At 42.6% G+C, this 25125-nt stretch overlaps 1 protein-coding gene across 2 annotated transcripts; it reads left to right on the forward strand.

Annotated features, from left to right (window-relative positions):
* Nucleotides 1-12958: 12958 nt before the first annotated feature.
* Nucleotides 12959-24871, forward strand: LOC144020078 (uncharacterized). Of its 2 annotated transcripts, none has more exons than XM_077523124.1 (3): nucleotides 12959-14022; nucleotides 15716-16354; nucleotides 21164-24871. In XM_077523124.1, exons 1-2 carry the CDS (start codon nucleotides 13039-13041, stop codon nucleotides 16235-16237), a joined length of 1506 nt encoding a protein of 501 aa, XP_077379250.1. In that variant the 5' UTR covers nucleotides 12959-13038; the 3' UTR covers nucleotides 16238-16354; nucleotides 21164-24871. The 2 variants fall into 2 exon arrangements, with proteins under 2 accessions (XP_077379250.1, XP_077379258.1); XM_077523132.1 differs by having other exon boundaries at nucleotides 21167-24871.
* Nucleotides 24872-25125: the final 254 nt, after the last annotated feature.

Below are 25125 nucleotides of genomic sequence, written 5' to 3' on the forward strand. Positions count from 1 at the left end.
CCGTCAATCTGAAGGTATGTATGGGGCAGTTGGGGTGGTGGTCCCCCTTTTTATGAAGGGGGACCGAAGTGTCAGTTTCAACTACAGAGGGATCACACTCCCCAACTTTCAGGGGTGCTGGAGAGGAGCGTCCATCTAGAAGTCGAATCTCAGATTCAGGCGGAGCAGTGTGGTTTTTGTCCCAGTTGTGGAACAGTGGACCAGCTCTAAACCCTCGGCAGGTTCCTCGAGGGTGCATGGAAGTTCGCCCAACGAATCTACATGTGTTTTGTGCGCAGGTGTTCGACCGTGTTCCTCGGGAAGTTCTGTGGGGGGTAACGGGCCCCCTGATATGGGCTGTTCGATCTCCAATCCTCATTGAAATGGTTTTCAGCTGAGTGTGAAGCGGCTGGGATGAAATTCAGTACCTCCAATTCTGAGACCATTGTCCTCAGTTGGAAAAGGGTGGAGTGCCGTCTCTGGGTCGGGCATGAGATTCTGCCCCAAGTGGAAGAGTTCAAGTATCTTGGGGTCTTGTTCACGAGTGAGGGCAGGATGGAGCGGAAGATCGGCAGGCGGATCGGTGCAGCGTCTGCAGTGATGCGGACTCTGTATCGGTCCGTTGTGGTGAAGGAAGAGTTGAGCCAAAAGGCGAAGCTCTTGATTTACCGGTCAAATTTTGTTCTTACCCTAACCTATGGTCACGAGCTGTGGGTCGTGATTGAAAGAACACGATCCCGGATACAAGTGACCGAAATGTTTCCTCCACAGGGTGTCCGGGCTCTTCCTCTGAGATAGGGTGAGGAGCTCGGCCATCCGGGCGGGACTCAGACTAGAGCCTCTGCTCCTCCACATTGAAACGGGCCAGTTGAGTCCCCATGGCTTGGGAACGCCTTGGGATCCCTTCGGTGGAGCTGGATGAAATGGCTGAGGAGAGGGAAGTCTGGCACTCCTTGCAGAAGCTGCTGCCCCCGCGACCTGACACACATCTTTTATACTGTTACATTCAATGCGTATTCTCTTTTAATAAATAATTTATTAATATATTCAATGTACAATTTATTCGGTTAATTTGTTTAAGTTAATTTGGGTTACACAGTAATAATAGAACTCAGTCATAAACCAACCCTCTGTACAGAACAGCGCCAATGGGGGGGGAAAGGTGGGAAACTGCCAGCTTTTACATGCAGTCTAATAAGGGACTAAATACTTTAGCAGTGGCCACTTCACATTCCAATCATCAAGTCTCTTTCTGTGTGCTGCTGTCTAATTAACTATGTACTGTGTTTTATCTGGGTCAGTCTGTGAAGAAAGAAGTTCCTGTTTCGGAAGTGGCATCAGGCCCCGCCTCACCTTCCCATCTCCAGACGGCCTTCATGCCTGATAAATGGATCAATTTCGAGTGCTGAATCATGCACTTACTGTAGTAGTTTGTCACCTTTTTATACCAACATACAAATATTTCCATGTGAGTAAGGAAAATGGCTTCAGAAGGTTCTGAACAGTGATTACCTGCATCTTGGGTATTGGGTACTTCAAAATTAATGCTTCTTATTTGGCGTTTGATGATAATCCCAGAAAATGGTAGCAGATTAGAATTCCATTAAGACACATTAAAATTAATGGGGGTGGATTTGCCTATTAAAATGCACTCATGAGTTGTGAAGCAAAAGCAGATGCGGACAGGAAATAGAGTGGTCCATGGTGGCAGCACCAGCTGCGACCGTCAGTAGAAGTTAATGAGTAAATGTTTTGGCTTGTAATCAAACCTCTGTTTCAACGATTTATCTTGTGCCTGCCTGAAAACCTTCTTTCCAGGCATATTAACCAATTACATTCAAATCACATGCTGCTTTGCTGACCACATTTATTGATCCAGTATAGATAATATTTTAGAGATAGAGAGAGAGAGAGAGAGGAAGAAAAAAACATCTGTAACTTAGAAGTTTCTATATTGCAGCACGTCCACCACAGTTCTGAGGTGCAGAGTTCGATTCTGTGTCCGGGCCTTCCTGGGTGGTGTTTGCGTGTTCTCCCTGTGACTGCATGGGTTTACCTTGGGTACTCCGGTTTGCTCCCACAGTTAAAAAAACAAAAAAACAAAAAACATGCATGGTAGTAGGGGTGTGAATTGCCTAGTACCTGACGATTCGATTCGTATCACGATTCACAGGTCACGATTCGATTCGATACCGATTAATCCCGATACGAATTTATACGTCGATTGTTGCGATTTTTTTCATTCAAATTTAGAAAATACTAATCAGTAAGCTTGTAGAGTGTAAGATTTATATGAAAATGTATTATTTATTTATCTGAAATTTCAGTCTTATAGAGGTTGTAATCTGTTTCATGTTTAAACAGCATTAAAATAAAATATTAAGGCTTAATGTTCCGTTCATATAACATTCTTCCATGCTCAAGGTGTGAATCCTAAAAAAAATAAAATAAAATAAATAAAAAAATAAAAAAAATAAAAAAAAATCGATTCTGCCGATTATTGAATCGATTCGAGAATCGCGCGATGTAGTATCGCGATATATCGCCGAATCGATTTTTTTTTAACACCCCTACATGGTAGGCTGATTGACCATACCAAATTGTCCTTAAGTGTGATTGTGGGTGCGATGGTTGTTCATCTGTGGGTGCCTTACAATTGGCCAGTTCAGGGTGTACCCCGCCTCCCGCCCATTGTCTGCTGAGATAGGCTCCAGCATGCCCGCAAACCCCGTGAGGATAAGCGGTTGAGAAAATGGATGGATGGAGAAGTTTCAACACAAGCAATGCAGGATAAGTTGTTCTTTGTCATAGCCTAAAATGTATAAAGTACACGATTTGCGCACCGTTCAGTCCTCTATGAACAAATCACTTCAACAGGCCTGCAAAATTGTGTGTGGTCATGTGACTGCCTGATGACATTTGATTGGTGTAATGGAGTCAAACATCACTAGTGGTTAGCGCCCAAGGTGTAAGTCTGCGATGAACCAAAACCAAACAGATCTCAACGAGCAATTAGTACATCCTGCTCAATGAAGCGGAGTAAAAGTACTGCTAACATAAATACTCAATAAATACTACCCTATCTCTTCTTAAATAATATTGCACCTTATATCTTGAGATACACATCATATCGTCTTCTACGAGAGATGCACACTTCTCATAGTCTTCATTTGTTTTTCCCCATGTCACCAGATAGGAGTCGAACTAGATGAAAACATTTCCCCTGCCTCTCCCTGTACTTTGTCTTCAACTCCTCTTGGCGAGAGCAACCTCATGCCATCAAGACCTAGCAAGTAATTTTCACTCACTTCGGTTACCCTTTGCCGTGACAACAACTGTCAGCCACGCACTGCCACTTCTTAAGGCAACGCCACCTCCCCCACCATCATCACCCCGTCCATTAGTGCTTTCTGCTTTTGTCGTGTGCATTTCAGGACGCTTTAGTGGCCTGACTTGTCTTGTCCCTGTGGCTTGGCGCATTAAGGCAAATTGGCTGCAGCACCCTGAGGTGTCTTTGCTTGTGTACGCTACCTCATGAGATCCTTTTTAGTCAGAGTCAATGGACGTTGATTAAACTAAAAAAAATACTACAGCGGTGCTTTCAAGTTTGAACACAGCAAAACTGTCGCAGAGTTGACTACTTGCCAGGTATCACTTTAATTCTTTCATAAATAAGTTTTATGTTGTTTGCAGGGCATCTTTTTCTTCCAAAGACGCTAAGCTAACAAGACAGATCAAATGTGTGCACGGTCTTATCTCGTTCAGCAGTGTGGGCCGGTTTCACATCAGGCAAGGGTCACCAACGTGGTGCCCGTGGTGGAATATTCTCTCATTTGAAAATGTGAACACTGACAGAGACTTATAAAAAATGTTAAAGGAGAAGTCAACCTTAAACGTTTCTTGACAATAATATGTTAAATGTGAGCTCACTCGTCTAAACATGACATTCTGATTAATATTACATTTATGGAATATGAGTTATGAAGCAAAATACAGCCATCTTTGGGGGCAGCCATTTTGCCACTTGCTGTCAACTGAAGATGACATCACATCATATTGCTCAGGGCTCAGGCAACGACCAATCACAGCTCACCTGTTTTCTGAAGCTGCACTGTGATTGGTTGTTCCCAGGGATGGGAAGTAACAAAGTACAAATACTTTATTTTAGTTTATTTAGTTATTTAGTTTTTATCAGTACTTTGTACTTTGAGTATTCATTTTTTAGACTACTTTTTACTTGTATCCGTTACATTTTAACATGAGTATCTGTACTTTTTACTTTATACATTTTCAAAACAAGATTGTTATTATTAGGTTTTTTTTTAATGCACAAAAACAATAAAAAAAAAGTCGCATGGAAGAAAGAGCAGCATCGGTGTCTCCTGGCTGCGGCAATCATATGAAGCGTTACACACGGTTCCCTACATCACAGATTGTGATTGGCTCTACGACACGCGATCACATAATGTGCAATTGGCTAGTTTAGAACAACCCGTAAATATGAGGGCAATGCGAGCCGCCACTACAGAGGATAACTTGAACTTGACCTTGAAAAGTAGAACACTGCAGACTACGAGTCAACAACATGAAAGACGGTTCCGAATCAATAATGTCAACAAGGAATCGACCAGCTACATGAGCGAGTGATACTCACACTGTCGACTCGATACAGGGCAAGTCAGAGTAAACTGGCCGATGTATTTTTTTTCTCCATTTAGTCAATAGCTTTCAAATTGACGTAGAAGGAAACTTTTACTTGAGTAATTATTTGAGTGAGTACTTTTACTTTACCCAAGTTGTTTTTTTACACAAGTAATTATACTTTTACTTAAGTCGAGAATATCAGTAGTTCTCAAACTGGGAATGCTTCTTAATAAACAGTCCTCAAGAAGTAGTTCTCACTCAGTTTCAAAAAAGTTGGTGACCGATATAAAGCAATGTTTAGATGGACTGGCATAGAAAAGAATCAACAATACAGCTCATTACGTTGAATGCAGTTAGTAATTAGTGGGAGCCCTGCGCTTGTTTCTCTTCAACAAGCCAGTCCCATTTTGGTGTAATGGAAGATAATGACACCCTAAGTGTGTTACTTATGTCTGGTCTACTGCATAATTTTGTTTTCTGTCAATGAAGGAAATCTCACTTCACAAAGACAGGATGTTGGAAATGGAAGCAAGGTATTCAGTGCTTTTTTTTTTTTGTGGCCATTTTGAGTGCTTGATTGCCTTATTTGTGAGCTTGTTGCCACATATAATACAGAGCGGGTTTGGTCGGGGGTGAAAATCACCTGTAAAAATAAACCTGTGTTTTAGGAGGACTGCTTAAATGCAGCTTTGTATTATTCTTGGGAGTTGCAGGTTGTTCTAACGTCTCATTTGGCTTTTTCCGCTTTTTCGAGAAGCTCTGCAAAGGTGTTTTATTTAACCCAGTTTTTACAAGCTTGTGGGCTTACTTTTTGAATACGGTACCACATGGCCGAGACGAGCAGTTTGACATGCATACAGAGGTAGCAGCAGATACTCCTGAGTTTACATGTACTGTACTTGCTACCAAATGCCCAACAGATCGGTTCCAGTCCACAGTATTTGTAGGGCGCTGTTGTAGTACATTGAAAATGTGATTATATAAGCTCACAGAGCTCATTTGCAGGCAGTGTTTCTGCTGCCATTCAAAGTCGGCTTTTAAGACCAACTACAGCCAGATTGCTTGTACAATCTGCAACATGCCAGTTTGTCCTTTTGTACATGATGATGAGTGATTGCAGACAAAAGCACTGCTAAGCGTTACTTTAGATAAACATTAAAAATGACAATTTCTGTCTAAGTAGAGGCAAAAGTCCCACCAGCTGTGTTTCCGCTACAAAAACAATTAGCAGATGGGAGCAGACTGCTCATCCTCCTGTTGGGACAAATGAACCCCCTTCATCCTCCTCTGTGCTTACTCTCTGTACAGCTCTACTCCGCAGCACCCATTGTTTCTGGAGTTCCTGTTATTTTCTTTGAAAATAGACACTGGCTACACTTGGCAAGTACACGAGGGCCTCGATGCAGGCACACTCTAGGTTTTAGTCCTCTTCTGCTTCAAAGTTTTCCGCTTTTTGTTCATTCAGATTGAGAGTGATTTGTGGGAGTGGAATGAACTGTTAACTGCTGTTTTAAAACTCCACAGGGTTGAAGTTCTAATGTTGTGCTTTGGAAGTTTGTAAAGTACTCAAATTTGGGATTATTGGTATTGAAATAGTTTCTACTCGAGATTTCTGAAACTGCTTAAATTCTAATGTTGTGTTTTCAAGTTTTAGAAGCAATCATAAGCTATCATATGCAGCTTACTAACAGGTGCTTGAAATGTATTGTTTCCTCATTTCGGTATGATAAGTGAGATGCTTGAATTTTGAATGCTTTGAATTCTTTAAACAGTTTGCTTGAAACATCTGAAAATGCTTGAAATTTAAAGCTACTCTATGTAGGTTTTCCCCCAAAAATATCTTAACAATAGCCTTTTTATTTGACCATTTATGACTGAAACATATTCTAATTAGGAGATCAACATCTTCGCTGTTCACAATGGGTACTCCTACAAGCCTCTGGCCAATATTATTTAGGAAGCGTCCGGTGTCGGTACCATATGTGTTCGGCCTGCCAGATCCATTCGGGGGCCTTCGCGTCTGGTCGGCGCTTGCTGATGACGTCAGTACAGCAAGCGAGCAGTGTCAAATGTGTTCACGTTGGTTTGGTTTCCGAATTTTGCGGTTCACGTATCACAATACATCACAAAAACAGTCGTAATGATTATAGGAACACATTAGCACGTCAACTGACAATATTTCGTCCCATCGCAGTTTTACTTTTTTGCATTTATGTGCTATTTTACCTCCATTTTTTATATTTATTTTATCTAATGTATTTTTTCAATCTATTTCATTATTTAGTCAATCTTAAAGTATCCTGCTTTTATACTTACGTTTATTTACGTTTTGCAATCTCAGCCCATACATTTTGTTATTTAAATGACATCTTTAATATTTTCTTGCCAATGTCACCTCAGAGGTGACACTGCACTATGAGTTGCGGAGGGTCGTGCGTATTGCAGAAAATAATTACCATGATGATGATAATAAAATGATGGAATTATTGCCTGAGATGTGACATTTCCTCACCAATATGTTCTGTACTCAGCCTCAGGTTATTAGGTAACTACGAATTTATTTGTAACCTTCATGTGTGTGCATGTGTGTCTCATGGACTATTGATATAAATATTAATCAAAGGTAATGGCCTACTACCGTAAAGTCGAAACTCATAAGTTAACTTCATCAACTACAGTAGCACATTTTACTTTTTCTTTAAAGATGTCAAATGCATTAACAAATCAATGAATGACACATGAATGAATGAATGAATGAATGCACAACTTTTCTTTATATGTTCAGTATTTTTTTCCTTCCACAAAACAACAACAACAAACAAGTCTGAAAGGGTTTCACGGCAAACCTTTAATCCTAGACAAGGGAAGATGAGAGATCAATACATTAGAATAGCCACGGTAGCCCTCTCCCCTCTCCCCTCCCCCTTCCTCCCCCCCGTCGCCTCTCCCTCCTCGCCTCCTCCCGCCCATCCTCCTCTGCCTCCCGGTCCCTTTTCCCTTGTCGCCCTCCCTCCTCCCCCCCCCCCCCCCCTCCTGCCCTGCAGCCGCCCTTTCGCCTTCTTGTCGTCTTCTCCCCGCTCCCCCCCCTTCCCTGTCTGCCCTGCGGCCCCTCCCCCTCCCTCTCCCTGGGCCTGGGGCTCCCTCCCCGGCCCGGGCGTCGGGCTCCGGGGGCCGGGCGAGGGTTTGGGGCCTGCCCCACTCCGGTATAACTCCTGGCGCCCCGGGCGGGCTCCGGTGGCCGGTGGGCTGTCCGGTAGCCCTGCTGCGCTGGCTGTCCGCCCATTGTGGTGCCGGGTGGATGAGGTGGGGGGCGGGTGGGGGTGGGGGTGCGGGCGTGCCACCTACACCCGCCGGGTTGGGTGAGGCCCCGCTGGTCGCTCCTCTTACTCACTTCACTAGCTTGCACTATACACTTTGTAAATATACACATAGGGCACACAACACATTTCTTGGTGGGGTGGGGAAGGGTGGAAACACCGTCTTCACCCTTCAACTCCCCTCCAATTTTAATGCACCTCACGTCCAAGGGGAGGGGTGAGTTGGGGCGGGGAGCCATCAGAGGGGATGGACTGCAGTGCCTGGCAGCGCTGTGGTCCCCCCCCATTTGTGTCCCTGCCCCACCACTTTGTCCCTCCATTCCCTTTTTTAATGCACCACACATATACATATTCATTTTTTTGGGGGGGATACGGGTGTGTCGGAGTAGGGGAAATTTTTTCCCTCTGCTCCGACTCACCTGCTCCCAATTTTAATGCACCACACGCACACACTTGTATATACACTGGGTGGGGCCACATTCACGGTGTAAGGGTAGAGCTCGCCAGTCGGCGAGCTGGCGGACTCAGTAACAGGGTTAGGTGTCACTAGTACTCTGGCGTGACGACCGGGGCCTCTCCCCACCGGGCTCGGTGTTCTGGTGTTCCGCCTTCTCCCCTGGTGCTTCCTCCTCTGCTTCCCCCCTCCCGCCGCTGTGCAAATCTCGCGCGGCTGGAGGTGGGGTGGGCACATCTTCCCTCTCTGCGCTGCTGCCCGGTGCCGGTTTCCGGGGGGGGGGTTCTCGCGGGGGGCCGGGTTCGCGGGGGGGGGTGGCGGCCGTCGGGGGGGGGCGGCTTGTTTGGGGGGGGTGGAGGTATGGGTGGGTGGGGGGTTGGGTGCTGGGGGTCGGGGTGTGTTCGGGGGTTTGGGGGTCGGGGTGGTGGGGCCTGGGTCGTGGTGGATGGCGGGTTTGGGTGGGGTGCGGGGGGGGTCGTGGGGGGATGGGGGCTGGGGACCGGTGTCCGCTCGGGTGGCTTGGGGGTGGCCTTGGTGCTGCCGCGGCCTGGGGATTCCGGGGGGGGGGGGGGAGTGCTCGCTTTGCTGGACCGCGGTTGATGGCTTCTTTCTTTGGTGGTGGTCCTTATGCATGCCAGATCCGTCGCACCAGCATCTACTGAAACTCAACAGAAGTACCCTCTCCCTCCCACAGCCCCTTGAATCAGTTGGTGCTGGTGTCTGTGGTTCTCACTTTGCTTTATCTATCCTTCCCTCCTTCCTCTCTTTAGTTTTTCCTCTGGTCACTTGAGATCTTAATTTATTAGAAGTATGAGGTTTCTGGGGTTGGCATAAGACTCTGGTTTTGTAACCACGCAGGAGGGGTCTTGTTGGTGCTGGACTTCACTTTGATGGATTGGATGTATTGGCTTCTATGGATCTCACTCTGCCTTATCGATCCTTCCCTCCTTCCTCTCTTTAGTTTTTCCTCTGGTCTCTTGAGATCTCGCTAAATTTGCTGGAATTTAGAGGCTTCCGGGGTTGGCGTAAGACTTTGATTTTGTAATCATGGGGAAGGCAGGAAGTGTTTGGTCGGTGCTGGATTTCACTTTGATTTACCTTTCTTTTCTCTTTATTTCTTTTTTTTTCTGACCTTTTCTCTGGTCTCCTGACCATTTAAACCTCACGACTCTGGCAAGATTCTGAAGTACCTGGTTAAGGCGAAGGGTAATTATTTATAAGGTTTTAGGTGAATGAATTGAGTATAAATTTATACGTATTTGCACGCACGCACACGCACGCACGCACGCACGCAAACGCACGCAAACGCACACACGCAAACGCACGCACGCACGCAAACGCACGCACGCAGACGCACGCACACATACACACACACAAAAAAAAAAAAAAAAAAAAAAAAAAGAGCAATGATGACAAGACGTTGAATCGGTAAGACTACCGAATGAACAATTCTGAGAAAAAAAAATAAAATAAATAAAAATAAAAAAATAAATAAAAGAATAGCCACGGTGAGATGTAATTGATTGATGATGATTGATGAATGATTTTGACGCGTTACGAATCCTTGCCTTTTGGGTCGCCGAACAGTTTGATCCAGTAGTGCGGCTGTGATAAGTCCCATTAGATAAATAATAATAAATTTCTTCGTAAAAAGCGTCAATGTTTTCCCTCCAACGACTGGAAAGTTGCCTCACCAATCACAATCGTCGACATCTCAGCCAATCCTGTAGCGTAAAACGTCTCAGCCAATCCTGTAGCGTAACGTCATCTGTAGGCGAAGGACCCCGAATGGATCTGGCAGGCCGAACACATATGGTACCGACACCGGTCCGAATCCTTTGAATTTCCCGCCCTCTGTCTGCGGGATGTGACGTTATTCGCGTCATCGTCAGTTTCCTGTCGCGCGAAGACGGAACTAGTACAGATTTTCGCTGCCCCAGACACCCGCTATTACTCCGCGGAAGGCTGCTTAAAAAAAAAAATGAAAACAATGTCAAGTGCCAAGAAGAAAAACAAATCTAAACTTGATAGTGACCGACGCTGGGCAAGAACGAGAGTGAACATTGGATTGACATTTCAGCGGTGGAGAGAGTTGAGATCGGACTTGGATTAGAAAAGTGATTCACAGCTGGCTTTCTTTCTACTCGAAAAGGTAACAAGCGAGTATCTTGACATTTAGAAGAAAATGTGTTGTTTTCAAATAGCAGTAACCTCAAGATCGATCACTTCTCGGTCGTAACTATTGGGGTGAAAGTGAGGTGGACGGCAACATTTAGCGTGAAAGGGGCGGCAAAGTTGAATGTAATAGAACAGAATGACTTTATGAAGAACAGACGTTCCATTCTGCGGAGTTTCAATCACGCTAAATATTGCGTTATTTTCCTCCGTGAAAACAGCCTATTGTAGCTACATTATGCTAACGGAATGTGAACGGTACTACTGAATGGCGATAACATTCACGGCCGTATCACACTAAGTAGTGAATGGGTCTCTATGTTTTTCACAATCGTCAATTTCCATAAATGACAGCCCACCTTTCGGCTCATGCACAATGACGCTGGCCTGGGGGCGACATACACTAATAATGACTAGAATCAGGTTGACGTACGTCGAGCGGGGTGACTACAATATGTAACTGCATATTGACGTCGGAATGAGGTCCAATTAATTGACGTAATTTGCACATCGTTTTGGAGTACAGCACAGGACTGGACTTCGACCGACTAAAGCAATATGATCTGCACGTCCCGTGGACATCAATTGTTTAGTGGGGATCGAGAGTCTCATTCCGTGAAGTGGCCAGCTTTGTATAACATTATAAAACTTCTTACCTCTGAAAACATAGTTTAATTGGATATGAAGAGCCCAGTCTTCAGTATTGAGGTCGTGCACGTACGAGTGCGCGCAGCGTGTACGAGCGTGCAGTTTGTTTTCGGCCACAGGTGGCAGTAGAGATTTGAAATTTTAAATCTTACATAGAGCTGCTTTAATGTGTTTGAGAGATTTAAGAAGTGATCATAAAATATGACAAGCGGGGTTTGTCCAGGTGATTGGCTATTTATTTATTTATTTATTTTTACTTGCAAGATTGTAAAGTGCTTGAAAATCTTACTAATATAGGGTAAAAATATATGAAGTGTTCTACTCGCGCATGCGTAGCATTTAAAAATGAATTCCCCTCCAAAAAAATTGTGGGTGTGGGGATTATCTTGTTGATCTTTACATTATTGGCAAATATGCATTTATGGAGTCCAAAGGAGGGCATGGATGTACAGTAAACAATATTGCAGCGTACATTGTCAATATTACATTGGCAACAACCACACTGTACAATGTACATTTGTTGAAACTTCTTTCACCAGATACTGTATTTTCAAGTATATTTTATAGTTCGGTTTTATTGTACTCTATCTTTAATCCATTTTCAAATGAACTTCAACCCTGATGAACTTCTTCCTCGCACATTCTGAAAAACAGGTTGACGTTGCAACCATGTTGGTCACAGTCTGAGCCCTGGTATCAGCATTCAAAAAATAAGTAAACTAGTTGGGGTTTTTTTGCATGCCAAGTTATCAAAATGGGTATTGTACAGTACTCGAGAGTAAAAATTAATTACTTTTTAGATTTGTATCAGTATTTTTGCTTGTCTATACCTTTTGTTGAAGTATCTGTGCTACTTAAGTATACAGTGTCAGTACTTCTGCCACCAGTTGAAAAGTTGTTGTTTTTTTTGTCTATACATTGAATGGAAAATTAGTGTAAGGATATTTTTTCCCCACACATAAACTGCAAACATTCAGACAAAGACAGAGTGACTTTGGCGTAGATGGCAAGGGACAAAAAAAAAAAAAAAAAAAAAAAATCGTAGTACGTGAGAGCGTGCTGCGAACTGTTTCAGGCGGTTTCAATGTCTCCTTGAGTCAGAGTGCTGCCTACTTCCATGCTGGCGTTGTTGGAAACCCCACCTACCCACTTTTTGCTTCTCCACTCCCACCCCCTTCCCTACAATCCCCTCCTCTCTTGCTCCGTCTCTGACAGAGGAATCTCGGGCAGCGTTCTAATTGTGCTGTGCATTACAGGACTTAAGTTGGGCTAATGATCTGGGCTCTGGACCTGGCTCTCTTTCTCCACAAGGCCATATGGATAAGGCCGTATGGAGTCCGTTCCCACAGAACTTCTGGATTTCACACGGAGACCGAAGAGGGGCTTCAAAAATCCAGGTACAGCCGACTGTATGTGAGCGAATGAAGACGGACTAAGAGAAAGCGAGGAGGTGGAGAGTGCAGGGGAGGGAAAGAAGCCGGAATACAGAGAGACAGACAGAGAGAGCGTGTGTGTGTGTGAGAGACAGAGAAAGACTCCTGAGGCAGCAAATGAGACAGAGCAAGGAAGCGTGAGAGGTAAAAAGAAAGGCAAGAGGGAAAGGGAGGGAGAAGGAGGAGGAGAGGGGCCCTGTTGAGGAGAGAGAAAGAAGGAAAAAAGTTGGGAGAAAGAAAAGAGCTGGAGAAGAGAAGTGGGGGAAACAACAGACAGGAAGGAAGGGGAGGGAGACGTCTTGGGTGGAGGGAGAAAGAGGTGGTGGGGAGGAAAGAGCTGAGGAGAAGTTTTATCGAAGGCACTAAATGAGGAAAACAGAATGAGTGAATGACGGGACTTCACAGAGCCAGCAGAGGTTTTTCGGACCCGTTTTCCATGCGAGCCTCTTTGGACATGTACGCAGAAGACGGGCAAGCAACGGGACACCGACGATTTCTCCAGCCCAACGGCATCGCCGGCCCGTGCCCTTGCCAGCACTGCACCCGCCACAGTGGATCTGGGTACCAAGCAGCATCAGGCAGACAGCCAGACCACCCACATCTGGATTGCCACAGAAACAGCCAGCTTCCTCGGGTTAAAGACGCAGGGGGAAGGGCATCCAGAGGTGGTCATTGCAGCCCTCAGAGACACCCTGTGTTCTTGGGGCCCGGCCCTTTCAGCCAGTCAGATGACTTGGTCCGACTCAGTCCCCCGTGGGAGTTAAACCCTGCCCAATGGAGCCGCTCGTCAGAGCTCGGTGCGAGACACTGCCAGCCTTTCAGGGAGCAGTGTGACTGTGTGACCACATACAACCACACTAGGGCACACCCCTTTCACGTCCGGGTACCACATCCACTCCCTCATCTGCGGGTCAACGGTCAAGCGTATGGATATAGCAGGACTATGCACTATAATTTATTTATGGACAAAAGGGAGGATGGTTCTACTCGGATCCCACAAAACGGCCATTTGGATCATCCCTTTCCCATGGCTAACGGGCACTGCACACCAAAGCCGAGACCCTCAAATAGAAGAGATGCCCATCAGAACTCTGGTGGATCAAGGGAAAACTGTAATGGACATGCTCACAAAGGTTTCTTCCCCACTGAAGTCCCACAAAAGCACTTCAACCGAGATAAACCAAAGGAAGTTTGCATCCGTAGCCCAGTCGACGTCAGTCCGGAAGTGCCAGTTGTCAACCAGCACCAAGACTCATTTTTGGCGAAGCAAGCCAAGGAACAGGATTCAGTGAAGGATCAGATCCGACAAGTAGTGACGGATCTGGAGGATGTCTTGGGAGGTTTGAAGCAGGTTCAGGTGGAGATGAAAGAGGTACGACTCTTCTGTTGTGTGGTTGTCCCAACTTTTCAATTGATATTTCTCAATATAACAGGACATTCAAAATCCACAAATAACAGCATATGCAGTGATAAGATCACCCATTGTGCAGTTCACTTGTCAGTTTGTTTCTGCGTGATCATGGGACCATATCAGTGTGACAGAGCGATTTAGAGCAATTTTCTCTGAACTTACTTCGGAATGCTTTCATGTTCCCTGCGAGCCTGCCTTGAGGCCAACACTAAATATCCAGTCTGTATCCATATTTCCTTGATTTAAAAATGCTTTGTCATTTGTGTTAGAAACCATTGTCCTTGTCAGATATAACATCTCCACAACACCCTTGCAAGTTCTACTATAGTCTGTATCCATAACTGTGATAATTTCGTCAATGGAAATTTTTTCTCATGTTTCGGCATGAAATCATTTTTCAGACGAAAATAAAATAAAAACTAAAATAGAAGCCATTCATTGAGACGATGACGACAACGATGACTGACAAATTCATCAATGAGTAAAACGAAAATGACAACAACACGGTGACAAAAGTTCACCAAATACAATCAGAAGAAGGAATGAAATGCGGGGGGGAGAAAAGAACCACTCAGAAACTGTCCACTGCAATGTGTCTCGTGTGTTAAAGTAGCACTAAGGAACTTTTCAACCTTAATAAAATATTTTCACAGTTCTTCTCATGAAACATTGACTTAAAACTAGTTGAATGGTACCTTTGCCATGGTCTGAGGGGGTCTGTATCATTTTTACTGGCGCTAAGCAACTTTGAGGAGGATGGTAGGAACACTGCCATATGAAAAATTGCAAATACTTCTTCATGGCATACGTCTTTTCTCCCTTTCCCCATTTGTTACAAAGACAGAAGTCAATTTGAATGTCGAAACATAATTACTGCTTTCCTGGCAGAAACTGCAAAACAACTGAAAAGTTTTGTCTGAGGAGACAAAAAAAAAAAAAAAAAAACAATCAAAAGGGAAGCTACCCGGATAACAGGACAGTCAAGGATAAACATTAGCCTGGCTTTCGCTTGCTGGCGTGAGTTCAAAAACGACGCAATGCGCTTGTCCTCATGGGAAATGTGATCTTCCTTCAGGCATAACATTACCGCTTTTGTCCATATGGCGCTGCCATAATCAACGTAAACCGAAAGCTTCTTATTGTAGCTTTAAACTACAGTTACAAATAGGTGTATTATAATTTTCTGTATAAAAGTTTAAATGTATGCTGAAGGGAAAACAATTTAGCCAACTAAACTAGCCAACTTTTTTTTTTTTTTTTTTTTTTTTTTTTCCCATCATCTAAAATTGGATTAAACCTAAAATACAATCAAATGACTAAATTATGTCTAAAACGTTAATTTTAGTCAGAAGACTAATTAAAATTTCTTGTAAAAATTAACACTGGTCCATAATTCTGTCTGTATCAACTGATACAATAATATTAACAGGATCATTATTACTTTACATTGTGTTGTTTAACCTTCCTGCGATTGGCTGGCAACCAGTCCAGGGTGTCCCCCGCCTACTGCCCAGAGCCAGCTGAGATAGGCGCCAGCACCCCCCGCGACACTTGTGAGGAATAAGCGGTCAAGAAAATGGATGGATGGATGGATGTTTAACCTTCTTGTACTTTTTTGTTCTGAAACATGAGTCGATCCATTTGTTTCCATCAGGTCATTGAGCAGATTGATCATCTCACGGCCAGTATGGACCTCGGCGAGGATCCACGCAGCATCACTTGTGGGTCAACAAGCAACGTTCACGCCTCTGCTCATCCAGGGGAAACTCCACTGTCGCCTCCGCCCAATCGCGATCACGCTCTGGTCGAGTGTTCGAGGCGTTCCGATGAGGAGCGCATCATCCTGAGAACAAACTCTCCGTCCCCTGTTCACATGGCGTCTGTGGTCAAAACTCGCTGTTTCACTCCTCCTGGTCATACGAAGGACCTCAAACACACAAATGGACATCCACCTCTGCCATATTTCAACCACAAAGCGGACAACCCAGAGTCGCGTTCGCACAATCTAAATCCCAAAGTTGTCATTGGTAACAGCACAACGATGCACTCGAGGACTCAAAAGCCTCCGCTGTACCCGCAGAATGGGATTTACAGCAAAGACTCACATCCATCTAGCAAAGCGGCGAGGACCCCCGCGAACGAATGGAGAGGCCGCCAGAACAACAGCGTGGTGTGAAGAAGGGGAGATGTGGTGGCAGAGGCGGTCTGCCCCAGTGCCATGGGGGCTTGAAACACGACACCCTGCCGTAGTGAGTGGAGGTCAGCGCAATTCCAAGCAGGGGAACAACTCATGGTAAGGTCACACTCAACAAGACCTCTTTCTAGTCCTTCGAGCAGTAACGGCTTTGCATTTGGTACCTTAGCCAACTTAACCCATCTCTTAATACCATGACTGTCACATCCCAATTACAGAACCCATCAAAAACACAGTAGCTATAACAGCATATGACATTGACACATAAATTGTCTGAGGCAGTTCAGAATCAATATTTATCTCATATTAACATAACAAAACAGATGTATTAACGTTAGCAGAATGCTACAGATGTGTTTTGCTAGTTGAACATGGCTGTAAAAGGTTTTTCTCTGAGCAAACAATCAGAGGATCGGAAGATCCTTTAAAATCTGACAGGAGTTAGTTTCAGTTACATCATCCAGCACGACTGATTCTGAAGGTGCCTGAGAGCAGGTTAGATTGACATGGCAACACGGAAAGGCTTAAACTTGAATGAAAGGGGGGGGGGAAAAACATCCACAAAATGAAAATGCACTTGAAATTGCAGCCAAGAGAAACACTACAAAATTAAGAGAAGATTGTTTGCAATGAATTCATACAATTTTAAGGAGCAATGTTTTCGAATTTAGATCAGACTACGACTGCTTTAAAGTGTTGATGACGTTGGCCATGTTTACAGTCAGTTCAGTCACAGTTGGGAACTGAATTGCGGCTCTCTTGCCTGTGACTAAAAAGGTTGTTTTTTTGTTTTTTTTTATGTGTTTTTCAATGTGTGAGTGTGTGTGCGCGCTTCAGTGTGTGTAGTTTTCTGTGTGTGGGCGGCAGGGAAGGCAGCATGTCTGCATTTGTTGATGTCACATGACTTCCCAGTCCACACTGTAAAAGCTGCCTTGTTGAAAAGATCCAATGTCCGTGGCAGGAAACAACAAAATACAATTCTTCATTACTATATATAAGTACATTTTTAAGGCAGCTGTTTTGATGACTGATGACTTTTGATTTTTAATCCTTCCATCTGAAAACAGATATCTAGTTTCTATTTCTTACTTGGTCAAAATGATGGTTAGTTTTATTTATTTATTTATTTTTTGGTTTGTTTGTTTTTATCTGCGACTCACAACATGACGTTAAAATGACGTCAATAAGTATGAAGTCAACTACCGTTGAGATCTTGATTGATTGATCTTGGAGATTTAAGGGAAAAACAGGGACAGCAGTGACATATAGGAACGTGAATCAGGATTATGATGCAAAATAGTCCACATCAATGATCATATTTGAGGAGGATCAGTTGATCGTGTCGGCTACAAGAACAATGAAGAAATGAATGATCCGCTTAATCTGAAAAAGGTACACTGTCTTATTACAGGTATTATATCATATTTAGTACTTTTTGTTAGTCTACACATTTTGATAGTTCAAAGTGGATCAATTACAGTATGTGACATAGCGAGCAAGCTTCTCTTTACAGTTTTTTCCAGCCCTTTCCTAACTAATGAAGTACGTGCCACCTGGTGATAGTCATTTAATTCTATAGGTGATGGAACCTTCGCCACAGGAACAACAATAGATATAATTGTCTACAGAAGCAGAGCACTACTTTAGACAGGGCTATGGCCTGTTTAACTCATTCACTGCCAATGACAACTATAGACGTCAAAAATCCAAGCAAACGGCCAGTGTTAATTTTGAAAAAAAAAAAAGAAGAGAGAAAATTTTAAATTAAAATTTTAATTTAAAAAAAAAAAGAAATTTAAATTTAGTTTTAGTTATAGTCTTCTGACTAAATTTAATTAAAGCCTTAGTCATAACTTAGTCACCTAATTGTATTTGAGTTTTAATCCAACTTTAGTTGACAAAAATAAGGAGCAATTGACTTCTGGAGGTCGAGACCCAGTTTGTGGTCTCAGTAAGACCAAGACCAATCACTATGCACGATGGTAGCACTTAGAAATGAAATAGTTTCCATCGTTGTTACTAATAACAATGAGGATTAATAACTATGAATTAAAACAATGAATAACTAAAACAAAATTCAAATTTCTTGTCAAAATTTGCACTGCCTGTTTGCTTGGATTTTTGACGTCTATAGTCATTGGCAGTGAATGAGTTAAATGAAGATCCTCCCCTTACTTCAATGTAGTTCTTCGCATGAAATGCCACAAAAATGTTGCCAAAGCAATACTTTTATATCAGACAGGCTTTGACCTGAGAACAAAAACAGTGGATATGTAAGTTTTTCAGGGAATAATGGAAAATCATTTGGAGCTAGGTGTATTTCGTCATCGCAACAATGGAAGTTTTAACATAATTTTTTTTAATATTACTATACATATATACAAACTATTTCAGTCGTGTTTTTTTTTTTTTAAACTTAAGTAAATTATTGGAATCAGTACATCTTCCTTCACCAAAGTCTATTTTTATACAAGTAAGTAAATTAGTTGAATCTTCCTTCACCAAAGTCTATTTTTATACTCAAGTTTTTTTTTATACTTAACCTAAAGTGTAGCAATGTGTTTGCCATCTTTCCATGTGCCGTGAAAACCGTGTGTCTGCTTTCTTGAGGTTTTCAAGCCCGTTAGGTAATTACACTTTATATTTTTGCCCATTCAGCATTAAAATCCGAGGACACAAAAACAGATAAAATCGTGAAAGCAGACTTTTTTTTTTTCAGTTTGCATTAGTCATGCCTGAACTGGAAGCTGGCGGCAGCTCAGATGCACATTTTAGCACAAGGAGACCCCAACGGCCTATCGCCTGCAGTCATGTGACACAACAGAGGCGTCATCATATTTACAGGATGATCACAGCTTTGACTCAAAATTGCCATAATTAACCCACCGTCAACTTTTCTTCTTGGTGATTACCCATTACATCAGCAAGGATAAATATTCACCCCCAAGAAAGACAACTTTGCAGATGTTGTGGCTGACTCGCTGTACTTCCCTCTTGTGCAGACTATGTGCAACTGCAGTATATTTTTCTTTTTGGGCAAGCACAATCTGGTTTTAATCATAAAACCCCCTGGCCACCTGCCATACGGAGTGAGGCGAGCGCTCGATATATTTGCGGCGTCCATGAAAATCCCACTGTGCCTCCTCCACCGCAACGAGGGGACGTGAGTGTGTTTAGCTCCAACGGGTTTATTCACAAATGAGAGTTGAATTTGTTTTCCAAGGAAGCATACAGTATTTGCAATTGTTTTTGGCGGGTGCTCTGGCTTCCTCTTACAGCTCATGTGTGTGCACATTAGGTCAGAGGTTCTCCAATTAGAGTCCGCAAGCTGTGACTTGAGGGTCTTGAGGGTAAAATAATTTGCAATAAATTGTCTTGAAAAAGTGCATACCTACACATTAGAACTGGCACCAATAAAACAAAAGGGACTGAGCCCAGTCACAAATGGCACAAATCTGCATGGAATTGATTGCGCTACCGCAAAAAAAAAAAAAAAAAAAAAAAAAAAAAAAAAGGTTTCTAATTGACTAGAGATGCTACAAAATACAAAATGGCACCAAAACACAACTTTAAAATTAGATGAGGATATGGCGCCATCTTATGTTATGTTCGGGTGTTCAGAAAGGACATAAAGACAGCAAATAGGTGAGTTTTGCAGTGAATATTGGAGGATATTGTAAATAATAAAATCATCATTTAACAAAATTTGTAAATACAATTTGTGAGTAGTTACCTTGGCTTTGGGTTAATTAAAAGTTTTGATATTGTTGACATATTCTCTCTCCACAAATAAAGCTTGGGCTAGGTCACAGCTCACCTACGACCCTAATGGGTAAGAAAATGGATGGATGGATGGATGGATGGTCACTCAATAGTTTAACCAAATCTTCTTCCCATTAGTGGAGAAATTTGTTGTGGGGGTGGTTAGATGTAATGTGAAATTTCACACTTGCTGGGTGGCCAGGTACTCCAGACACCAAACTATTTATATAAAAGCAAATGAAAAGTCACATTTTGTAATACTATATGTCCCCTTTCAGAGTCCTTTTGCATCTCTGTTTGCAAGCAGCGTCTTCCAGATTCAAGTGATGCTGTTGACATTTAAAAGCTCTGAATCGCAAGGATTTAGTCACCCGGAGTGGGTTCGACGTTAAATGGCTGCCACAACAGATTGGGTGCAATGTTACTCAGTCACACATACATTATTATTCTCTAAGGAATTCGGCTCCAGCCGCGCCGCCAATGTTGACAGACCCCAAGTAAAATTTGGAATTTGATTCAAATGTTACAAAGATTTTGCCACAGCAAAACGTTCTTCATTTGAGTTCTAAGCACAATGTTTCCCAACCTTTAGGTCAGCCATATATTTTACATTAGAAAAAAATACATCATACCACCTAACAAAAATGCTCCTTTGCTGCACTGAATTTCTGTCAGGCTTGTTTTAACCTTGTCTTGATTATAGTTGAAGAGTATGCAGTGGTGCATCAAACAGTGCTTGCATATTCACTCTTTTATCTTTGTCCTGATGCAACCAATCCATTATACTTTATTTATTCTTGTCAAGGTATCATTTTTCTTTCCTGCGTGAAGGTCTGACAGCTCTCTCGGTATGTGCAGAGACTCTACCATGGACAACAACTTGCTAATTTGATTTAAAAAAAAATACTCAGTGCTAGTGAAGAGAACATGACTCACAAGGACACAGGGAAAAAAAAGGGCTTCTTTTCAGCATGGGAAGAGATGAACACTCTGCTTTTTGGGACCCTGCCAATGTTATTTAACAAGAAAATCCTTGAGCTGAAGTACAGCTTGTACGTGCACTCTAATTTGATGAGAAGATAAGAACTCACCAAGGTGACCAATGTTATAACCATTTTTGTTTCTCTTGTGGGGATGTCTTTCCAGCAGGAGAAACTGTGGAGCGTGGCCTCGGGGCGGGGATATTTCGGAGTGGAAAACTCTCCCCGTGAAAGCTGTACGATTCTGGTGGTGCAGCTGCCAAATAACTTGATGGATAAACTGCAATCAAACAAGAGCCAAGAGGAGATGCGCTGCTTCCCGGCAGGATACAGGCCCACGGCCAGAGTTAGTGGCAAAAATACGTCTTTCTTATGTAATTGAAGAAAGGAAAGCATCCATTTCAGCGGACCGTGGACTGATTTAACCGGAAAACAGAAAAATGACTTGGGTGAATTACAGACACATTGGATTTCCCGTGATCTAGTAGTTCAGTGCAATCTTAGATTAGAGGTTCCCAAATTGGGGCTCCAAGCCGTAACTTGGGGATCTGCAAAAATAATTAGCAATAAATGATATCGTGTCATTTTTAAATAAACGCAAACCTACACATTGGGCTCAGCACACCAATTTAAAAAAAACAAAAACAAAACATGCTTAACCAATTATACCTCCCTACCTCATTTTGGATCAATTAAAAGCATTGATATGATTGTGAGGTATCACTTAAATCTGACATCAGCACTTCTAGCTGTCTCTCCCACTCTTTTCTCATGTAGGCTTGAAAGCACATATCCCGACTCAAAAGCTTCCAACATGCTTAAATCACTGCATTTTCAGCTTATGAAGTGATCTTTGTTCTTTCTGTTCACAGCCATGTTAGTGGAATCAATACATGTCCAGTAAGTCAGCAGATAAATACTACATTGAAGTCAATTGGACCCAATTGAGAGGGAATTGCAGCTTATAAACATCTAGCAAGATTTGAACGAAGCCTCACTTCACTGAAATGCAACGCCCACAACCCCTGATGCCCCCTACCCGTGCCATCAAGTCTCTGACCAAAGCCGTGCTCCTCAATTATGTGCACAAGCCTCGGATGTCTAAAAATAACCTAGACTAACAGTGGCCTCTCGTGGCAGAAGTCAGAGGCCAGACAACATTGCCACTGTTCCTGACGACTTCTGATTGGTTTTCGCTAACACTATTATCCGCATGACTTAGATATAGAGGTTATATAGGTTTATATTTCAGAGTAACAGTCTCCGATTTACTGAATATTTTCCTGATGGGTTTTGCTTTCATGTCATTATTAATTAACATAACATGATGCAGTGATTATTTCAGTAGCCCCCAGAGATATACCTTATGAGAGTGGATTAATAATCGCATTTTTACCAATGAAATGTGCATGTAGGGTTTCTCCTACACTTATTGATACATTGTATGCCACACACTGTGGCATTTTCAGAAGTGTGAAAACACCACAGAGAAATGATCACACTCCCCCCCCCTCCCCCCTTTGGTAGAACACGCATTCACACAAACACACACATATACAAACATGGTCTCCCAGGCGGGGAAGCAAACCCACGCTGCCTGCATCAAAGGTACCACTCCGCCACCCAGTATCTGTAAGATGGCCACCAGTTACTTCAATTTTCACTACGGCAAGTAGGTGGCATTTCCCGGCCAGGTTATTTTTAGACATCCGTGACAGAAGCTCAATTCTCTAACATGGCTGTCAATAATGAATGACATGCGATTGTGAAAGTGCGTTGCTGTGATAGTCACAGAGAATATTATCTACCTTCAACAAAATTACAGCGCTAGCAATACTTAAGCTAGCATTAGCACTCTAAATGCGCCGATGTTAGCAACAGCTGCTATGTTGGTAGTATGACTTTTTTGCAATAGTGTTACGATAAGACTAAATGTTTAACATTTTATTATCCTGGAAATTTCAATCAGTTAAAACTCAAAAATGTTGATGCATGTACCTTTCACACCAAAATGTTGCTAGTTTTTGTTGCCTGAGGTTCCTTCTGTTTGCTCCTCTGCACAGTAGTTGGCAAACAAGGAATGGACATTTTTGAGGGGTAAATTCCAGTGGTTGATATCCCCCCCAAAATTTTTGCAAAACCCCTGAAACTCATACTAACAGGTCAGCATAAATCTGCAGGAGGTTTGCCAGTGTTTGGCTATTGACAATTCCAAGCTTACGTCACAAGGCAAAATGGCGGTCAATTCAGTGAAAGAAATATCTACGCACATTGAAAAACATTGGACTTTGTATCCTTGTAATTTGGTTTGTTAGGATTATTTTGATTTTAAAATGTGATGAAATTTCGTTTGACTAGGATAACAATCTGCCTGGTTTGTATGGTCACAGGCAAAAACAATACAATCCGTTGTTTTCACCGTATAAAGGAAGCATTGCATTGGGGAAATATCAGCATTGCCCGGATGTTTGGAATTGTCAATTAGAGTGCCTGCGAATGCACGGCAAATAATTGACACCTTGTCTGTTTACATCTTCTGTCTCTGATATGTAATCTTCCTTGGACGTGGTGGTTTCTTTAAAAAAAAAAAAAAAAAAAAAAAAAATCTAACTCCCCTTTAAGTTCTTTTCTGCAGGGTCATCAATATTCAAGTTGGAATGTTGAAAAGCAAAATAATTCTCATGGTCTTTACCGGTACACATGGTAGTAATGTTAAATTGCTGTTGTGGAATATTTTCTCCCTCTTTGAACCCAAAATACTGGAGAACCGCTGTACTACCCAGATACAGAAAAATGAATCAGATGAATTACAAGCACATTGGAGTACCAGTCGTTCGTTGGCTATTGACAATCAAGACCCAGGTTCGTTTTCCTGGCCTCTTAGATGTTAGCTTGTCCTTGCTAGCTTGCACATGTCGTCCACCGCACAAAAACACCCACTCACTCAGGTTATAATTGCTCAAATATTTCCCATTTGACACTGCCTATATGAGCCATCTTGAAGTCAGTGGTACACCCAAAATCACGGTTTGTGTACAATATGTATCACATTTTGATGATTATACCAAAAATTTCCCATGGCCTCCAGTTAATCGCTGGTTGGAGCTTCAATTATACTCAAGTTTGTATCGTCTCTATGGGAGCATGAATGCTTCCACCTGTGCCTATCCAGATGTCAGTCATTTAAGTACAGAGAGCCAAGTTTTGAAATTTGTTAACATAGCGCTTAAATATCTTGCTGAGCTCATTCACAGGAAGGAGGACTCAATATGTGCAAATATTAAATTGCATGCGCAGTTTGAACATTAAAAAATGTTTTTAATGATTCGATAGAAAAATATTGCACACAGAAGATATAAAAATGTATCTAGGCAAATGTAAAAACAAAACAAAACAAAAAACTAAGCAAGTCTTAAAGATGAAATGCAAAGGTATTGAACTTAAAAGTTATATACAGCTGTCATTAATTCTTACATGTATCACTAGAGGGAGCCTGCATACCATACTTTAAAGATTCACTGCTGTAAAATGATGAGGTGAAGAGACTTGTGCAAAGAAGGAAAACAAAGTTATCTTTTTTATGGCATGATTAATGTATTTCAGTTTACATCAAACATAACAGTAGTTGGCAGCTCGAGTGAATGTAGATGTGTATCATTGAAGCTGTTTTTAAAAACTAGACTTTTTATTTTTATTTTTTTAAAACTGTGTGCCAGATGAGATAGAAGTGCAGTAAGCGTGAATTCTTCATGCGTGCGGGTATGTGTGTTTCTCAAATAAATCTATTTGACATCTCAATTATCTGGTGGAAGAGATAATGCAGCTCTGAATGTCCCACATTTTAACTTTGAAATAAAAAGAAGTGACTCTAGCATTTCCGTGTCCTTGTTAAGTGATTTATGGGAGATGAATTCCAAAGGAGGGGGGGGGGGGGGGGGAAGAGAGAGAGAGAGAGTGAGAGAGACGTGGGACGAGAGAAAATATAGTTGATCAGGAGGCGGCACTGTCTGATCTCTCGTTTTGTAGCGGGCAGCTTCTTCTTCTCCTAGCCGAGGCTCGCTTGACCGTGGTTTGGCCAGCATCCGCGTCTGTTTGTTTAAATCTTGTCTGAGAATTTCACCCGGCTGC

This window comes from Festucalex cinctus, chromosome 1 (assembly GCF_051991245.1).
Source record: "Festucalex cinctus isolate MCC-2025b chromosome 1, RoL_Fcin_1.0, whole genome shotgun sequence".
NCBI lineage: Eukaryota > Metazoa > Chordata > Actinopteri > Syngnathiformes > Syngnathidae > Festucalex > Festucalex cinctus.